This window comes from Aquarana catesbeiana, linkage group LG05 (assembly GCF_042186555.1).
Source record: "Aquarana catesbeiana isolate 2022-GZ linkage group LG05, ASM4218655v1, whole genome shotgun sequence".
In the NCBI taxonomy this organism is placed as follows: domain Eukaryota; kingdom Metazoa; phylum Chordata; class Amphibia; order Anura; family Ranidae; genus Aquarana; species Aquarana catesbeiana.
Window position 1 is genome coordinate 92,565,974 of NC_133328.1, and position 20,643 is coordinate 92,586,616.

The 20,643-nt window shown below is 39.0% G+C and overlaps 1 protein-coding gene across 3 annotated transcripts in view; it reads right to left on the bottom strand.

The window, feature by feature from the left end:
• DPP6 (dipeptidyl peptidase like 6) overlaps positions 1-20,643 on the bottom strand; it is a 1,451,270-nt gene that overhangs the window by 869,768 nt on the left and 560,859 nt on the right. The window contains exon 1 of one of the 3 annotated variants that reach the window (XM_073629964.1): positions 15,578-16,072. The exons of the other annotated variants lie outside the window; for them this stretch is intronic. Within the exon in view, the coding sequence (XP_073486065.1) occupies positions 15,578-15,634 (57 nt within the window). The 5' untranslated portion in view covers positions 15,635-16,072. Of the gene's footprint in view, positions 1-15,577; positions 16,073-20,643 lie in introns of those variants that run through there. 3 annotated transcript variants of the gene reach the window in all.

Sequence of the window (20,643 nt, forward strand, 5' to 3'; positions counted from 1 at the left end):
AACACAATTTATTTCTTTGTATACAGTTTCCAAAGAGGGGAGGACTTTGGTCAAGACAAAAAAAAAACAGTATCAGGTCATGAAAAAAAATAATACCAGGTTATATGTACTTCTTTGTTTAAAATGTGAGCCTCATAAGATTCTGTTGAAGTGTAAAATTGAAAGACTCCCGCCACCACCTGCTACACTGATTTTTTTTGTTGGTCTACTTTTGCTCAGATCAGATGTCTGTGGCAGACAGCAAAAAACGTGTGCTGCTAAACATACACAGAAAGCCTTATGTCACCAGGCGGCCTCTGGAACTAAAACAGGCTGAAATTCCAATGTGAATCATTAGCTTTTCTGCCAAACAGGGCATGCAAAAACAAAAGACAGACACACATAGTTACATGGTTAGCTAGGTTCACAAAAAAGATGAGTGTCCACCCAGTTCAACACTAATTGTTTTGGTCCACAGGAAGGCTAAACAAACATTTATGAAACTACTTTTATAGATGTGTATGCTATTCCTGTCGATTTTCTTTAATTAACTCGTGTCAATAAAACTTGAACATTACAGCTATAGAATTAAGACTATTATAAAATATTTATAATTAATTTCATATTGCATAATAATTTGGTAATACATTTAAACCACTTACTGTAAGTCCCCAGGACTTTATGTTCCTAAATCCCAATGGGTCCCAAGGCGTTGTTAGTAGTCTACTGTACCTCAACATAATATACATGTTTTTTTCAGCATAAGTACAAATTTAATTTGGTAACCTATAATCTGGGTACCTATATTTTTTTTTCTTTAGATTTTATTGAGAATAAGTAATGAAAAATAAGAAAATTAATTTTCCTAGAATTTCTCCCAAAATAAGATTCACATAATAATTTGCACACCCCCATATATTTATCCCAAAATATAATTTATAAGTCTGTTTAAAATGATGTCACATTATTGCGACTTTTAATTAACATAGCCTAATGGTAAAGCTCCAAGTGAATGTATACATTTTACTTACGGAGAGCTTTATTCCAATTTTAACACTTTGCATGCATGCAATGGGGAAAAATGTTTTTCAGAAATTGTTAGCATAATATTAAAATACGATTAAATCGGGCTGATGAAGGTACAGATTAGAATGACAGTGCCATTTTTCCAGGTTTGCGATCACCAAAAATGTATGTATGTGAGCATTCCACCCTTGTGCAAAAAGCATACATGTTATCCATATTTTTAAAGTTGGGATATAATTTGGGAGGGGCTAGACATAGGATTCACATTTAGGGTACATTTGAAGTTCCAGACTAGTGTCTCTGGCCAAAGAAAGCTGTGCATTTGGCTTTCTCTGGATTCTATAGTTCTGGATTGGAACATTCAACCCTGTGTCCAGGTTTTGCTAGACACCTACAACCTGGTTGAGTACACAAGTGTGCAGTGTCACTATATGATTAAAATTTGTTGTTGGTGGTTCTGCGCAATGGGTTTGAGAAAGCAAAGAACTGCTGCCCCTACAGGTTCAACCACCTGGTTGGAGTACAAGAATTGATTGGGAGAGATGTAGGTGTGGTGCTGTTCATATAAGGTCTGTGTCTTGTAATGTAATTTAAAACTTTGATGTACTATAAGGGTTGGAGTGATCTAAGGTGACTGATGTTTAATAATCTACATCATAAATAAAGGATAAGTGATATGCAAAGTCAAAAATAATTTAACAAATATTTGACGTGATGAAGTGTTTGTTTTTCTTGGCTGCTGCAACTTTTAGATAAAACCTTAAAGTGATAGGTACTTCAAATACATTTAGATGCATTAGATATATAACAATCAGAATAGTGCCGTACATGGTGGTTGCAATCTTTCAAACAATATACTAAAAAGTTTGTTGCAAAAAATAAAATAAAATATATTTGGTATATATTCCCAAATAAAGTGACTAGTGCTCTTCAAAAAAGTGACTTTTCCTGTGCTCCTTTGTCTATGCTGTTACATATATGTGGTTGCAGTCTTTCAAACAAAATACTGAAAAGTTTGTTGTAAAAAATTATTAAATAAAATACATTGAATATATATTCCTAAATAAAGTGACTGGTGCTCTTCAAAAAAAGTGACTTTTCCTGTGCTCTTCCGTATATAGTGCTGGTGCTCTTTTATAGTGCCCCTTGTGGAATTGCACTCACCGGATTTCCTCACCCCACACATGGGTATTGCTCATTCACAGTATATGCCACTGTGCAGCACTTGATGAATCCTTGGTGTGTTTAATTCTGATATGATCCTCTGTATGTCTCATATATGGAAGAAGAAAGTACCCATAGCATAATACCGCTTTAAAAACTTTATTGCATCCAAAAAACCTGGAGATATACTCACATTTACACTGTGTATGACAAGCAAGTTTTAAATGTGAAGCAGCTGGGACGATACACGATCCACATGTACAAAATGATGCAAAGACGCTCAGTAACTCCTTTCTACTCATTGCATCATTGATGACATCATCTGGAGCCATATGACGTCTTCAATGACAAAACGTGTAGGTTGGAGTTACTGAGCGTCCCTTATGATGTTGATTGTTAAACATCAGTCACCTTAGATAACTTCAAGCTTTATAGTACAGTAGTATAGTTTTTTTAAATGACATTACAAGGCATGGACCCTATATGAACAGCACCACACCTACATCTCTCCCAATGAGTGTAATTATATACTCAGGTCTCAGGATATCTCAGAGCTCCCAGTTGGAGACAGCTCCCAGTTTGGGATACAGAAGGTCTAATCGAGGGGTCAGAGGGCCCAGTCAGGAGCCATGAGACAGAAGGTCTCATTTTGGGGATCAAAGGACCCAGCCAGAAGCCAAGAGGCAGATGGTCTCAATTCCAGGAGTAAGGTCATTTCCTATCAGGGTGCCAGGAGAACCCCAACGCATAGGCCAGGGCTGGTCATGCAGCAGGGCACTGTGATTAAATGATAGAGAGCCAAGAATCCAGGAGAGCTGTACTACACAGTCAGAGAGACTGGTAAGATGAGCAGTGTGGTTCTGCAATCAAAGTTCAGTGCGCTTATGAGCCAGGTGGCTCGGCATTTTGCAGTGTATGTATTTCTGCTGAAGTTGGAGGAGATCCCCTGCGCGGGAAGTCATTCATTGGTAAACTCTTGCTTTCTTTTAAATAAAAGTGGGCTACCAAGAGGAATTCAGATTGCCACTATGGCAGCCAGCAACAGTACAAGCGACACTTTACATTGAATGTAAGTAACAACCATTGTGCTGAAATTTTTAAAAGCATGTTCTACCTAAACTTAGGTTGTAAGACTTGTAAATTGAGTCTTTTCTATTAATCAGATTCCTGCTTCTCATCTCAAAAAGTTAAGAGGTACGTAGACCTGATATTCCACTCTGTACTTCTGCTTAGGGTGTTTGTACTGCTTGGTGCTCTCCTTGAATTAAGCTCTGTCTGTACAATTGCCATATTGCCTGTGTACTGGAGCAGGTATTATTTTTTTAAGGAATAGGGTGAAAGGTGCTATTGTATAGGGAGACACTTATTCAACATGAATTCGCATAACAAATATAATGTTGCCTCCTATTGTCTATTCGCCTGGCATTTGAATGCATTTATTTTAGCTTGAATTGGTAATGAAGTACTTAGAATTCTTTCATTATTATATATTACAAGCCTAGCACTTTACTCAACCTTCAGAGCTGCCTCAATAATACCTTGTGTTCCTGGAGATTCAGTCAAATTGTTCCTCCTCTTATTATCATTCAAAATACCACAACATTTATAAATTTAACACGAATATCACATTATTCCACCAATTATTCCTATACATAGCATCAAGGAAATGTGGCAGGTCACGGCATACATCGTGATGCCTTTCATTACTGAACACCGTCTATTTTACAAAGCAATGCAGGAAATTCATCCGGACGTGTTCCCATCAGATTTCCAGCATTGCACCAGGCACCTACAATTCTTCCGAGCGATTAAACATTATTAAACAGAGGTCAGTGGCTTTCTAATTTAAAATAGAAGTTAGATACCATTTCAGAATTGAAATCAAGATAGTAGGTCAAATAAGGGGCAACTGCAATCTCATATGATGTGACCACCAAAAGGGTCATTTCTATTCCAGTGCATTGGGTACAAGTTTCAGGGCACAAGAGGTTGTGGCATCTTACAAACCAACATGAGCTTAACACAATCAGCTAAAGTTCTTTTAGGTAATTCTTTTATTTCAGTGCTCATGGTTTAAACATTGTGTTTGCTTTCATTTTTATCCCCACCTGTTAATCAAACTTAGTTCATCAATTTGCTTAATAATCTAATGAGGCACATGTAATTGGGCATTGTCTCTCTCCCTTTGGATGTGTAATATTTAAAAGATCGCACTGTAATGCTGGCATTCATTACTTACTGCAGCAAATATAAGTGAGACGGTCAAAGGTTTAAGTGGACCTTTCAGTATCTCTTTATGGGTGGATGAACAAATTGTTGATGTCATCAGTCTGCTGCAAGCAGGAGGAAGCATTTCCTCAGTCTCCTCCTCCACACAAATTAGGCTGAAATATTTCAACATTGTAGCAAGTCAAGCAAAAGACTGAAGCCATATGAATTAAACTAGCAAAGGAGACAACCTTTGCAAAATGAGCTTAAATGCAAAATTTTCATGTTTAACTTGAATATACCTTTAAATATGAGGGGGCACGAGTGTCGGGAATTAGATAAAAGTCTAGGCTAAAGAAATGTTTGCATTATTTTTGCTCACTCAAGTGAAAGCCAAAAATCTACATGTTATAATTTTTATTTCATCTTTATGTGGTATGCATTCACTCAGTATAACATTCTGTGACAAACATCAATATCTGTCAAACCTTCATGCAATGGGAAGTCAAAAGAGATAAATGTATGACAGAAACATTTTGATTGCACAATGATTTTACTTCAGAGAGAAACTTAAAAATAGGGGAAAAAAGATATATAACGTGGTTTATCTAGCTTTTAGATACTTTGATGAATTAAAAATGTATGTCTATACAACAAATGATTTTTCCCTTTTGAAAAAACAGCAATAGCTATTTGGAACTGTCAATAGTTTGTACTAATCTACTACAAAGGAAGATGATTGTCCATGACAATTATGACTTGAGGGATTGTAGGAGCTGCTCTGTACTCTGTAAGCTTAAAATGAAAAACAGATGATATATTGATGATAGATAGGCAGATAAATAGAGAGACAGATAGGTATAGAGATAGATAGATAGATAGATAGATAGATAGATAGATAGATAGATAGATAGATAGATAGATAGATAGATAGATAGATAGATAGATAGATAGATAGATAGATCGATCCTGTCTACAGTGATGCCTTTCAAAAATAAATTCAAAATAAAATAATAATAATTAATAATAATTAGTAATAAATAACTTCAAAAAGCTTGAAATCGTGTACATTAACTGGCAATTTATATTCAGACTCTTGTTCTTCTACAGTAGTACAAACATAATCTTTCTAAGCCAAAAATGTTGACACCTTTTAAAAAGGAAATGTGAAATTGCCCATTTATGGACAGTGTAACTAAATGTTGACCCACAAAGCAAGACTGGTGTGTTAAGGGGAGGGTGGGATGTGTAAGGGTGGGTGTAGTTGGCATGTCAAGGGTGACAGAAGGAACAGAGACTCGTGTGTCAAAGGGCACATTATGAAACCATATGAAAAGGATTTTATGGGATTTTTAAGGTGCAAAAAATTATATATAAGGAAATAGCAATCTCAAGATATAGTAAAAAGTTTTATTTAAAGACAATTAAAAAAAATGTTAAAAAAACAATTATGGCAAGTACAATACGATACACTTTTATGGATACAGCACTTTAGAATGGAGTTCCCCATGTTTCACTCATATTCCGGGCTTCTTCAGGGGATGCTGTCCATTAGGGGTACAAGCCTTCCTAGTCTCTTGAAATATAGTGTAATCTAGTCAAAGCATTATATGAGTCAGAAAGTCTGCCAGCATCAAGGAAACCTTTTAGAGTTAGGCGACCATAGGGGGCATTCATGGACCAGAAAACTAAGTTTTGCAATGAACTCAGTATACAGGGACATATACTTCTTGTGCAGGTCGGCACTTGTCTCTAAAGCTGGCGTCCTGCAGTAGCTTATGTGTCCCTGTAGTTCCAGCAGCCATGAAACCACATGTAAAAGGGTGGCTGTCAAGGGGCTGGGTTTATGTTTCAAGGAGATTGTGGAGTTTGTGTGTCAAGGGACAGATGGGGCTGGTTTGTCCAGAGGCAAGTGGGGCTTATGTGTCAAAGGACAAGTGGGGCTGGTATTTAAAGAGGTTGGCATGTCAAGCATTGGGTTTGGTGGGGTTGGTGTGTCGATAGCTGTATGAGGCTGGTGCACCAAAGGTACAGGTGGGATGTTAAAAGACTCTTAAAACATATTGTACACCAATTATGTCTGGCTGTCTTTGTTCTACTGGTTGGTTAGGCCAATGGTCTTTAGGAAACCATTACTATGCATTTTTGGTTTACTGGGTTTGGAATATTTTGTATAAACTTTTTGGTGTGTGGCAACTACAGGAGCCAGTGGACTGCGGTCTCTGCTCCAGAGAAGTGTTTGGTAGGATGGAGCTACATGAAGGAAAGCTACTGTCTGCATTGATATGATGTTATTGATGCAGCCGTGTGGTGCTTTGTGCTTACACATAATAATAGCTACCTTCAAGCAAACAGTTTATAACATGATATATTAGATATTAGAACTGCTTTTTATTACAGAGTTATCCTGACTGCAGATTAGGCAGTTTTAGTCATCATCTGACAATAGCTGCCTGATATGTAAAGCAAAAAATTATATCTCCTACTGATCATTATGGAACTACTGGGATGGAAACTGCAGACCATGTCTCCAAACATACGTGATTATAGTAAAATCACCAGACTTTCAGCTTGGTTGCTAAGCATCTAGAGAGCTGGCCAAACACGCATACACAATCAACTGTAGATTTGACATCTGGATGATTAGGTTAAGGGGCTTCATCAGTTGATATACAGCAACCTTCAAACTGCTAATATTCTCTGCTCAGTCCACATGCACAAACCCATGGAAGAAGGTATATTTTATAACAGGAATTTGCAATTTCTAAAATGTTTTCATTTAAGCAGATTCCCATCAAAACCTTCTCTTTTTTACATTTCTTGTAGAGTGTGAAGGGTCAGGGTGGTTGTATTGCAGTCTTTGTCCCCTCTAGGGATATTTATACCCAGTTCTTCTCCTGGTGACAAGAAGCCACTGGTACAGGTGGTGAGATCTCCTCAATAGGGACACAAACAGCAACAAGAATATTTTTAGTGTAGTATGAAGGGCCAAAACATCTCTGATGTATTATTGCTAAATACCCATTGGGGAGAATTTCCCTAAACCTCTGCCCTAGAGACTGTTGGTTACTAGAACAAGGTGAGAAGGAAAATCTCCTTCACAGGAACCTAGACAGAAACCTAAAAAAAAAGTTCTAACCTGTTTCCACAATCCAAAAAGTAAAAAAATAAAAAAAAGGTTGGTTGGAGATTCACTTCAATGGCAGGACAGATCCTATACTTTAAGTCTCTTTAAGTCATGAGATCATCTAAGCCTATACCTCTGATTGGTAGTGAGATGTGAGTCTTGTCAATACTGTGTTGATTATTGTTCTACTTCTTGAAGATGAAGCTGTACCTTAAGATCTGCAGTGCAAGAAGCAAGCTGTCTCTGCTCCATTCATTCTGAAGATTTGTGCCTTGCCAACATCTGTTGATGCCTCTTTAATATTGCTTAACCAGCCATCAGATCACCAGTCATCTGGGAGGCAATTCTGACAGCAAAGTAAGCAAAGATCTCTGTTTACCAAGATGACCACCTCCATACAAAGACACAGAGTAGAAAAAAGGCATGGTAGGGCAGCAATGGGGTAAAGATCAACTATGCAGGTAATACCAGTGACTAGTGCTTTGCCCTCTGCTTGTTTTTTTTTTTTTTTTTTTGGCATAGCTTACAAAGCGCATGCACTCTTTAAATAAGTGCACAATTATAAGGCAAGCCAAAGGTAATACACACTAAGTAGAAAACTTATTGTGCCAAAATTGTATTTCACAATCTAAGGCTGAATTGTCAAAATGAGGCCAAGAATGCAAAATAACTGCTTTTCCTATGACCAGAATATCAGGAGTTAAATAAAAAGAATGTCTTTTTGTTATATACAGCAAGTCAACTAAGTTTACACATTCTCTTTACATATCCCAGGAAGTTATAAAACCGCCTTTAGGCTTCTTGCATAAACCTAGACATTAAATACATTCAGACTAATGCAAGCTTACCAGCCAGTCTTGTTACTAAGGTTGTTTCCTCTGTACAATAATAAAAGGAACATCATGGTTGCCTATATTCTGATAGCATTGCTTGGGCAGATTTCTAATATTTGCATGAAACAGATGAACAGTATGTGGCATGCTCACCCAGGTGAATGATGAGTTGAACAAACTGTCTAACCAACTGCTGTGGCTAAACATAAATCATCAAATAGAATCTAATACAGTAAAATATACAACACACATACATGGCCACATGGTAGTTGCCGCATTAAAGAGAATATATAAAGTTCGCAACTTTTTTCTTTTTAGATATAAATGCAAAAGAGATAAATGCAAAAGATATATCAAAACAATCAGTAGCTGGTAATGTTTTAAAATCCTTGTCTCTGTGTATAATATGCCATCATATACATACAAAAGGGCAGCTATATTTACACATTACTGTTTCTTGCTTCGCAGTGCTACATTGGGGGGGGGGGGGGGGATTATTGAAAGGGTTGAGAATCTAAAATTGTGTGAACTTCCAGTCATGTAAAAAGTGAATTTCAGATCACTTTGAATACCTAATCATGTGCAGATGCTTTCGATTGGATAAATGAAATTCATATTCACAGTGAAGATTCTCAGTCAGCCCTAATGGCTGTGCTTTACTGCACTTTCACAATGCAAGATAGGACAGAGTAATTGCTCAGAGACATTGAGAGCCTCCCCTAGTGGTTATTCTACAAACAACTACTGTATACTTAAAGTGATTTTAAACCCTTTTTTTACATTTTAGCAGCTGTGGTCCACACTTACTTTAGATACTAAGCCTTCTTCTTTTAAATCATGCCTTTCCCTCTTGCTTGGGTGGTCCCAAAATCACTGTCCTGCCTTCCTGTTTATGAGTGTCTGCTTTACCTACTAAACCTAAAATAATATCCGTCTTCTTTTACCTAGCAGGCTCTATTGTAGATACCCCGTACATTGCACGTGTCCATACAAACACACAGCATCTGATAAGCCACTCCCCTCCTCCTTCCTCCTACCTCCTCCTAGCACATTGATTGACAGGGCTGATGAGCGCCCTCGTAGTGCATTCATTCTTTCGCCAGCTTTGCAACCTAAAGTCCCCAAGGCTGTATGGGCACAAAGCTGGAGGGAGAGTGTTCAGGAACCTGACATTGCACCCGCAATCCAGTGATCACTGGTGCAATAGTTTGAAGGCTCCTGTTTTTTTCTTCAAAAACATGTGCATTTATAATTTTTTCCTGAAAGGTGAACTTAGCCTTTAAGAAAGCAGTGGGTGCTGGCATGCACTGTGTGCTACTGCTTAGCAACCATGATGTCACCCAGTCCACAAAGGGCAAAGATAGCATAAGATCATTGACCAAATATGGCCACTTGGCCATATATGGTCAGTGCCATCACCCAGGAGACCCCTCCTCTTTGTTTACATTTAGCAGCAGGGCCCAAGACATATAATGTGCAACACATGTAGCGACAGGTTTTAACATGTCCAGTTCTTTCTTTCACTTGGGGTAAGGCAGCATTTGGGTGCCCCTCCTTTCTAAAGGGGGCTCCCAAATTCAAATAATTCACCTGCCTGAACCAATGTGCCAGGGTTGTGGCAAGAGGCCCTTATCCTTATCAACATGGGGATAATGTACTTTTTTTGGTGTAAGGGGTCCCCCAATAACATCTACACTTAATTGTCAACAGTATTGGGACACCTGCCATTACACGCACATGAACTTTAATGGCATCCCAGTCTTAGTTTGTTGGGTTTAATATGAAGTTGGCCCACCCTTTGCAGCTATAACAGCTTCAACTCTTCTGGGAATGCTGTCCACAAGGTTTAGGAGTGTGTCTATGGGAATGTTTGACCATTCTTCCAGAAGCGCATTTGTGAGGTCAGGCACTGATGTTGGGCGAGAAGGCCTGGCTCACAGTCTTCACTCTAATTCATCCCAAAGGTGTTCTATTGGGTTGAGGTCAGGACTCTGTGATGGCCAGTCAGGTCCCTCCACCCCAGACTTGCTCATCCATGTCTTCATGGACTTTGCTTTGTGTGCTGGTCCAAATCATTTGGTGGAGGGGGGATTATGATGTGAGGATGCCTTTCGGGGGTTGGGCTTGGCCCCTTAGTTCCGGTGAAGGGAATGCTTAAGGTGTCAGCATACCAAGACATTTTGGACAATTTCATTCTCCCAACTTTGTGGGAATAGTTTGGGGATGGCCCCTTCCTGTTCCAATATGACTGTGCACCAGTGCAGAAAGCAAGGTCCATAAAGACATGGATGAGTGAGTTTGGGGTGGAGGAATTTAACTGGCCTGCACAGAGTCCTGACCTCAACCCAGTAGAACACCTGTGGGATGAATTAGAGCAGAGACTGCAAACCTTTGGGATGAATTAGAGCAGAGACTAAAAACCAGGCCTTCTTGTCCACATTAGTGCTTAACCTCACAAATGCACTTCAAGAAGAATGGTCAAACATTCCCATAGACACACTCCTAAACCTTGTGGACAGCCTTCCCAGAAGAGTTGAAGCTGTTATAGCTGCAAAGGGTGGGCCAACTCAATATTGAACCCTATGGACTTAGACTGGGATGCCATTAAAGTTCATGTGCGTGTAAAGGCAGGAGTCCCAACACTTTTGTTAACATAGCGTATATCAAACCCTCATTTAGGCAAAGGATTTGGTATAGATAAAGGAAATTCCCAGACACTATGTTTACAAACAGAAGTAAGTGGCCAATGCTGTTATTTACCAGCAATTTAAACAGTATTTTTCTTACTTCACTTTACAGGCAGGTTAAGGGCATCCCCAGGCATGTAATTTAAAGGAATTTTACATTTTTAATGTTTTACTTTAAGCATTATTAAAATCACTAATCCCCACCAAAGGAAATGTTTTCATTCTTTTTGCTTTGGTAGATATGCTCCAGGGCAATGCACAGCACCCCCATGCCATTTGTCAATCCCTTGCTTATTAGAAAATGGCCATTATTAGTTTTTAACATTGACATACATGGGGTTAATCATGAAATTAAGCTGTAAATTTAAAAACAGGAAAAAAAAATGATTATGTGCACGTTTAAAATAAATATTGTTTGGTAACAGGGATGGAAAATGACTGTAAAAATTAGGTAACCTACTCTAAGAGCCAACATATGCTTTAAGCACCTGGTGGTCACGAGCTTCCACAGACAACAGTGTGGGGAGGTTTTATAAAAGAGGTGGACAGAGCCTAGATCTCTGGTGGAGGGCTGAAATTGCTAAGGCTCCAAGAGATCTAAAATTACAGTGGTTAAAAACACAAATGTACATCTATATATGAAATATAAATGTGTGTGATATGACCCTTTAGGTTACATGTATTAGCTGTGTTATTCCAACACCTCCATCACACTGAGAAAATGTGTTGTATTTCATCATATAAGGGTGACGTTTCCTCCCTGACCTCATATCCAACATCCAACATATTCTGTTTAGTCATTGTACCTAGAGGAACACTAATCCACACATATAACAGAATCAGAACATAGGACACCATAGAAAACTCTTAGAACACACCTTGCTCACTCTGAACCAATGATGTTATCATACAATGCAAATTTCTACAACCTATATTTCTATGCAACTGATTGTTCATATTTTTTGTTATATATTATTAGTGTCACAGTCTTTTTTGAACAGCCCCACAAAGTTTATCATGTCTTATTTGCAGTTTCTATTACCAGTTAAATTGTAACTGATACAGGATTAGCAATCCAATACCAGAGCCAGAGTATACAGAAAGATCTCTACTGTAATGTGTTGGCTTTGGAAATCCAATACAACCACATGTAGGAGTTTTAGAACATCATTATTAATAGTGAATGGTAGTATGTGATGAATGAAGGAGCAGAGCACCGCACCAGGGTATCCAATGACCAGACAAAAGTAACAGTACTATATGAACAGTATGCACACATACAAAAATGCACACACACACAAACATGTGTGTGGGCGCTGGCATACCAGCATGTTATCTACATGTTTTTTTTGTACAGATGAAAAATACAAATCATCTAACATCTGCATCCTAAACTGATATAAAACCATGGGCTTCAACTTACAAAAGCCACTCATGAAACAGATGTACTCATTTTATTGTAAAAAGAACAATACAAACTGATTTCTGATCAGTCTTCTGAAGACTGATTTTTGATTGTCCTTGGTGCCATGTAAATAACGGAAAGGAGCTTATCATCAAGAAAAGAGAGATTTGGCATGCTTCAGTCACCTAGTTAAATCCCAACTCCAGCCCAAATCTTTTTTTATTAGTCTTGGCTAGAATAGAGAGAAGTTAAACTGGCAATGCACTTTCCATTCAGCCTGAACCGAAAAAATCTAACCGATTCTTCCATCCACACTATACAGCTCAGATGAACAAATCTCCCACTGCAGCCATTGTCTTTTGACAGCCAGCCCTGCTGAAATTCTAACAGTCTATGAACAGCTTTAGAAGCCCTATCAGGAATTTATTGCTGTCTATGTCCAACTGGATAGGGCAATGGGATAAGAAAACAGTGAGTGATGGGAAATCTCTACTTTGGGAACAGAGAAGGCAAAAATGCTCTTCTTTTTAGTGGAATGAGGAAAGGTTGTCTTTGCAAACCTGGAAACTGCGATTTACCAAAATTCTGTCACTGTCACAGTGATAAAAAGTACAGTTAATCTCCCTATCAGAGTCATAGATAGCAATTAAAGCTTAAAAAACTAAAACTGACTAAAGTTCTTAACCTTTTCTGCTCTATTAAAAGAAAACGTTTGACCTGGATTATGGCTTTTAATAACTGAGTCTGTCAGATGAACGCAATGCAATTCAAAATGTAGTCTCCGAATGGATTAATTTAACAATGTAAGAAAATAGATTAATCCAACAGTGTAATGCAAAATACTCCCTTTGGAGTGGCCATCTTGAATAATTATTTTCAGTGCCTAGGCACAGAGGATATTCTGAATTTTAATGAATTTTAAAATAAGACAAGTTCCACATGTGATAGATTAGGTTTAAAGTCAAACTATACTGAACTAGAGACTCCATACTTCTCTAACCATCCTGTCTTTCTAAATGTACACATGCTAAAATAATTAAAATACCTTCCCTACAGAAATGGGTACCTGCCAAATGCTAGTGTTAGTCACATGATTTCAGCTAAAAGGGAGAATCAAAGTTCAAGCTGAGCTACTGATCCTCCTTCTCTATTTGTACTTTGGTCCTCATAGACTCTTCAGTAGACCATGCGACTAGTGCTTTCCCTTCCTCTGATGGCAACCACACAAACAAATGTTGGACCACTGGTCATCTTCTCTACTGAAGACACTGACAATAAGGCAGAACCAATCTGGCGCTATTTGAACTCTGATCCATCTTTTCAACAGAGGTCAACTGACCAAAACTTCACTATTTCTTCATGTAACTTGGTGGGAATCTATAGCTCTGGTTTGGAAGGGAAAACTAGGTATATCAACAGTTCAAGGATGACAAAAGGTATAGAACTACTTTAAATAATGCCATGAGAACATTGTGTGTGCGTGTAAACATTTATGGAAGCCTACAGCTTTCTTCTTGTTTATAATTGTGTTTACACAGTATTCATTTTTTTAAGGATGAATCAAGTTTAGTACTCTATAAAACTAGTATATAAAACTTAGCAGGGCACGTGCAAGAATGGAAACACTTAGACAAAAGTAAGGAACCATTTTCCAGCAGTCACAATAGAGAAACCTGAAAAATATTTTTACCTACTGTAAAATACATAAGCAGTTAGTTCTAAAATGACTTGAACCTTTTACATAATACCAACTGTTCCATTTGAATAAATATCCCTGTACTCAAATTCCATTAGAAATTATTCTCTTTGACAAGTCAATGCTCAGGTATGGCATGTTGCTACATTTTTCTGGCACAACCCCTGGGTTATACACAGCAAAAAGCAGCTTTAAATAGATTTAATAGGTATGTCTAAGTCATGTTTAGAAATAAAACAACTCCGTGTGGTGGAACATTGTAACATTCACTTAAGCCAGGCTCCCAAGTGCCAGAAGAGAAAAGCCTTTTTATGTCGCTCAGCTTTGTATCCCTTGTAGAACTGCACAATCAATTTACTAATTCATACTGTAATGCAAATTTTATATACCCACATAGCATGGTCCAGCTTGGCACGTGAACAGTCATACTTTTTCAATACCATAGCACAATCTCATAACATCATTCTGCTATCTAGTTTTTATTTTTTTTAAATATGAAAATAAAATAATTTGCAAACCTAAAAAACATGTCTTAAACTTTAAATATCAATATTCATTTTATCTTTTAACCCTTAATGGCATGAACCTATGGAGAATAAAACCTCCTCCAATTCAGTGCAAATATCATTCTGTCTTGTCTAAGTGTAGATCAATACCTAGGATCTAGTATCAACAAAGTAAATTCATGACCCAAGGAATATTTCTGTACTGTCTTCTTAGGTTCCTTTAATTATTGATCCAGATGGGCTATGATTTGCCATAATGAAATAAGAGAATCTTTGCTTCACTTAGGTACATGATTATTTCCCTCCGGAGAGGCTGGCTAAGGAAACTGCTGATCCCCTTTTTTAAACTATTGGCTGCCTTTAAATCTTTGCTGCCTGGTTGCCTCTCATGTGCAGAACAGACAATGTGAATATCTGTGAGCATCTCAAATCACGTTTCCAGCTGCAGAAAGTTTACAAGAAGACATCTCCAGTTAATGAAGGGCACAAGGTGCTAATGAGAATCTAACAGACATAGTGGGACTTTGCTAGCCCTGCTCCCTGCATATGTTTTTGCCAGGGCAGGCAGGGATGTGTGCAGACAAGTGTACTTCCTTAGCCAAATGATTTTTTTTTTTTTTAGCTATAAACTGATCTCTACTGGAAACTAGTTCTGAAAACCCATAAGCAACTTCCCAAAGTCCACCAGGAGCACTCTGTGGAATGTATAGATAGGAACAGAAGACAGCTTAATTATCCTGCCTGGTATTCTGTAGCTATGCATAATTGATGAAATAGAGGCAATCTGGTAAAAATAGCAAACTCTAAACTGCACAGGCTACGGAGCACAGCTTCAGGCAGTCGCACTGGTACGTTAGTTGTGACTCAGGTGGCATATTAGCATCAGCTGGAGGAAATCATTCTCAAACAATTCCCATGTAATAAAAGAAGATCACAATGGTATTACCTGCTCCTGCTGATGTGCTGTCTTCGTTGTGGCATTTTGTTCCTTAGCTGTGGTCATGATCGCCCCCCACTTGTGCCCACTGCACCGGTCTAGGTGATGCTAGCGTCTGGTTCAATGCCCCAAAGCCAAAAGAACGAGTTACTATTCACTCCATCGCAACGGTCTTCTATCCATTCAAAGGCATATTACAGGGGGAAAAAAGGAAGCCCCTCACACAAGGAATAAAGAATGCAAAATTCTAAATAAAGTCAAGGGAGATGCAAATATACAAGGCTCTTTACAATTAGCAACAGCCTCTGCATCACAGAAGCAATGATAACTGCTTGGCAACCTGCTACTGGCAGCAGCATAGCTTGGAGACAACCTAGCGATGGAGCCCCCCTCCTGCTTCTCTTTCTCTACTCCAACCCCTCCTCTTTCTCTAGTCAGACTAACAGAGCATGCACCAGCCCGCAGCCCTGCCAGCAGAAAGGTAGCACAGCCTTCTTTCCCCTCTTTGTAGGACTGAGCAAGAGAGTCAGATGTAATGCACAGCCTGATTGGATGCTCAGGACTAGGGATACAGGACAGTTGGAGGCTACGCTGTGCACTTTGACTGGGATTTCCACTCTGCTTTTGCTCTCTGTGGTCGGAATGTCACATCACACACAAGTGTTCTATGATGCAGTGTGAGCCTGATCCTGTCACTGGTGGACTGCACAACATCTGTAAAAATGCAGGCATCTATCCTAGAAGAGAGAAGGACATCAAGGCAGCCAAATAAACAACTTCCTAAGCAGTATTTTTTTTTTTTTTTGACCCATCAAGACTCTTTAGACTTTAGAAATATTTATTTTCTCAAAGATGGATTACATTACACACAAACCTTCTTGATGAATAAATAAGGGGCAATTAACAAAGAACGGCAGCACAAATCATTCGATAAAATTTCATCTTTCACACATAAGGGCACAGAAAACTATAATTGTGTTGGTTGGTACAGTATGATTAACTGAAATGTGGATATTATTGCTGCCTTGTTCAAGGAGAATGAGAGACACAAACACAAAAGTAACATGAATTTCTATGTGCCTGTGTTGGCTTTTTGTTATTGAATGCAGAAAAGTTTTTCAAATCATATTTTGGGTTTATGTAAGTGTATAGTTTTGGGGACATCTCTGTATGTATGGGACCCCTCTGATCTGTCACAAGTTTAGTTATCAAAATATACATGCATAAGTATGCAAATAAAGTGTTACATTTACATTGGGGATATGGGGGGGGGGGCAAGTTGTAGGGTTGGGGTTACAGGGTCGGTCAGTGTTAGTATGAGAATAGTATGAGGTAAACTGTCAATGAAAAGTGACAGGTTCCTTTGAGAGGGCACCCTCCCACACCCTCTGGTACTTGCTTTCTCTGCCCTCTCTTGCTGCCACTGAAGCTCTGTTCACCTTCGGATTTGTGGAGCATAAAACCTGTGGAAGCTCCATGTCAGACCTTACACAGGGTTCTTCTTGTTGTCTACCTCCCCTCCCCTAGGTGACTAGATTGTCTGATCAGGTCCAGGAAGGGGATTTATAAGGGTTTTCAAAGACAAGTAGAAGGTTGTGGAAGCATTGGAAGGTTATTATCGGTATGTGGGAATGGCCCTATCAAGAGAACCTGTCACTTACCATGAATGGGTAAAGTGACAGATTGCAATATTGTTTTCAAAATACCCTTATATCCCCCCCTCGTTGTAAGGTCTAGTGTATGATGAATAAGCTGTAATGCATACCTTATTCTTCTCTTCCCTGGGCAGCTGGCGCTCTCCTCATTTCTCTGACTTTACAGGTTCCCAACCCACCCATCCTCACATACAAAGCAGGACTGCTGGTCCTTCATCGTACGTGATGAAGTCAGAAAGCCTGTGATCGATGGAGCAGAGAAGAGGCAATGAGGGACCAGCAGCACAACGTGGTGGAAGCCTGTTTGAGCAAGGTATAAGGAAAGCGTATTCCTCTACCCCTGTACTCAATGTGCATTTAACCCTTGCAGAGTTGGGAAGACCCACTGCAAAGGCAATTTTTTTCTGCTGCTCATACTGTACCTTTAAGTCCTGTACAGAAAGTTGGGAAAAACAGTGAGTCAATTATCAGTAAGGGGAAGAGTTATGGGAAATTTGAGTACTGTTGCCATAGTTGCAAACAAGAGGAATTTACGGTTTGTGACATTTTCAGGAAATTATAGTAAACTGAACACTGCAATGATCAGGTTTTGCCATGGACATGTAGGGAACAACAACATATTTGCTTTAGTGCCTCCCTGCCCAGATGCACCTACTAGTGTTTCCTTCACTCCCCTACCACTCTATTTAATTACAGGGAGTGTGGAAAGAATAAGGCATATACAAGATGCAGTTTGGTTAAGATATTATGGGTAACTGCACTTAAAGTATAAATAAAGGCAGAACTTTTTTTTTAGTTTTGGATAGAGTTTAGATGAATTAGAACAGTTTCCAGTATTTGTCTGTCTGTGCCCCCGTTAATCTGTATTTATACAGATTACCATTGGGGGGGAGGCTGGGGGGCGTTGCAGCGCCCCACTGATAATGGGGTACTTTGAAGCAGTAGTGGGCTTAGCACTATATGCCCATATTGTGTAACCAAATCCTCATATTTTTGAATATGCTCAGGTGTTTAAATAGCCTTGCAGGATTTAAATGTAATTTTTGAATGTGTGTGCTGTAATCTATTTTGTTCTGTCTGCAGTCTTATAGCAGCACCATCTTGAATATAAACACATTTTTTAGGGTGTGCATCCCAAGTCTGTTGTTTGTAGATGGATTACAGCACCTGCCAGTATTTATTGCCATCTCTGCCCCTGTTAGGGAGATTCACTCTCCCTATTTATCCAGTTTACCATTGGTGGGGGGGCTGGGGGGCGTTGCAGTGCAGAAGGTTTTTCACCTTAATGCATAAGATGCATTAGGGTGAAAAACCTTGATGGTTTACAACCACTTTAACTGAGGTATTACTTTTTTTACCCTTTAAGAATTAAAACTTACTATATAATTAAGAACTCTTCACAGAATAGGTCTATGCTCATATTGCCTAAATTGCTCAGATCCTTTTTTTATGCCAAAGTTTCCTTTAACCACTTTCCGCCTGGCCTATAGCAGAATGACGACTGGTCGGTGGTTCAGTTATCCTGACTGGGTGTCATATGACCTCCAGCTGAATAACATGCCGGCGCGCTCCCGCAGGGGCACGTAGCGCGGCGATCAGTGGTGCTGTGTGTCACTCTGACACATTTGATCTACAATCGTAGTAAGAACCAATCACAGATGATCACAGCGTGAACCAGGAAGTGCAGGTAAACGGCTTTCCTCGGTTCGCGCTAACAGGGAGAGACGATCGGCGGCATTTCCTGTCAGACGGGGGGTCTGTGCTGATAATCAGCACATTGATTATCAGCACAGCCCCATCAGATGTGCCACCAGTAATACCAATCAGTGCCCATCAGCTGCCAGTCAGTGCCTCATCAGAAACGCCTGTCAGTTCCCATCAAAGTGCCAATCAGTGCCCACAACAGTGCCAATCAATACCCATCACAGTGCCAATCAGTGTCCATCAGTAACACCTGTCAGTACCTCATCATCAGTGTCATCTATTAGTGTAAATCAGTTCAATTTGTTAGCGCAAATCAGTGCCGCCTATCAGTGCCAATCAGTGCCCTTTAGCGCCGCCTGTCAGTACTCCCCAGTTCTGCCTGTCAGTGCTTATCAGTGCCGCCTATCAGTGCCGCCTATCAGTGCCCATCAGTGCTGCATATCAGTGCCCATAAATTCCAAATACTGTATCAGTGCCTCCTCATCAGTGCCCATCAGTGCCATCTTATCAGTGCCAACTCATCAGTGCCCCTCAATGCCACCTCATCAGTGCCTATCAATGCCGCCTCATCAGTGTCCGTCAGTGAAGGAGAAAACAAAATTTTATAACAGAAACAAAGAAAAATTCAAAAATTTCGGTCTTTTATAGTTTGTTTGACAAAAAATAAAAAACCCCAGTGGTGATCAAATACCACCAAAAGAAAGCTCTATTTATGGGAAGAAAATAATACATATTTTGTTTGGGTACAGTGTTGCATGACCGCGCAATTGTCATTCAAAATGCGACAGCCCTGAAAGCTGAAAATTGTCCTGGGCAGGAAGGGGGGAAAGTCCTGGTATTGAAGTGGTTAAACTTCACTAAAGGTACTTTTGAAGGTCATAATTGGGTACATACATGAAGGTTAAAGGTTGATTTCTTTTACCTTGACTAAACTCATTACATCCAATCACAACTCACCTTTTATTTTTATGATATCCTTTCTAGAACAGATTTTGTCAGAAGTGAAAAATTAATGCAGTGGGTGGGGTGAAGGTCTGGAGCTTTGGCGGGGAAGTCCTATAGAGGTAAAACACAGCATGCAAAACAGCCCAACAAAACTAAATGATTGTATAGTATAGATCCTTGGTTGCCTTCAGGGACCAATACATTACTTTAAAGAGGCATCCAACAATCTAAAGGCCCATTCACACTGAAACTGTCACACTCACATGGAGATCTTGTGGAGATCCTTGTGGAGATCTTTAGGAATGAGACCTGTGAGGAATACTACTATATTCTTATTATAATAGTTATACTATTATACTTAAAAGCATTACCAATCACAACAATGGCAGTTTGGCTTTAGAAGCTTGTCCTTTTTTTTGTTTGTTCAATATTCCATTCATTCAGTGTTCAGTGAATTGTTGCGTATTATAATGGTTGCATCTTTTGATTTATTACTGTCATTTTTACCATTAACCGCTTGAAGACCAGGCCTTTTATGGAACTTTTTGTTTAAAAGATTAAATTAGTACTTTTTGCTAGAAAATTACACAGGACCCCCAAACATTATATACGTATATATATTTTTTAGCAGAGACCCTAGAGATTACATCAGCGGTTAATGCAATATTCTATCTCACACAGCAGTCTTTCAAACGCAATTTTTTTGGAAAAAATAGACTTTAATGAATTAAAACAAAACACAATACTTTCCCAAATCTTTTGGTATAATGT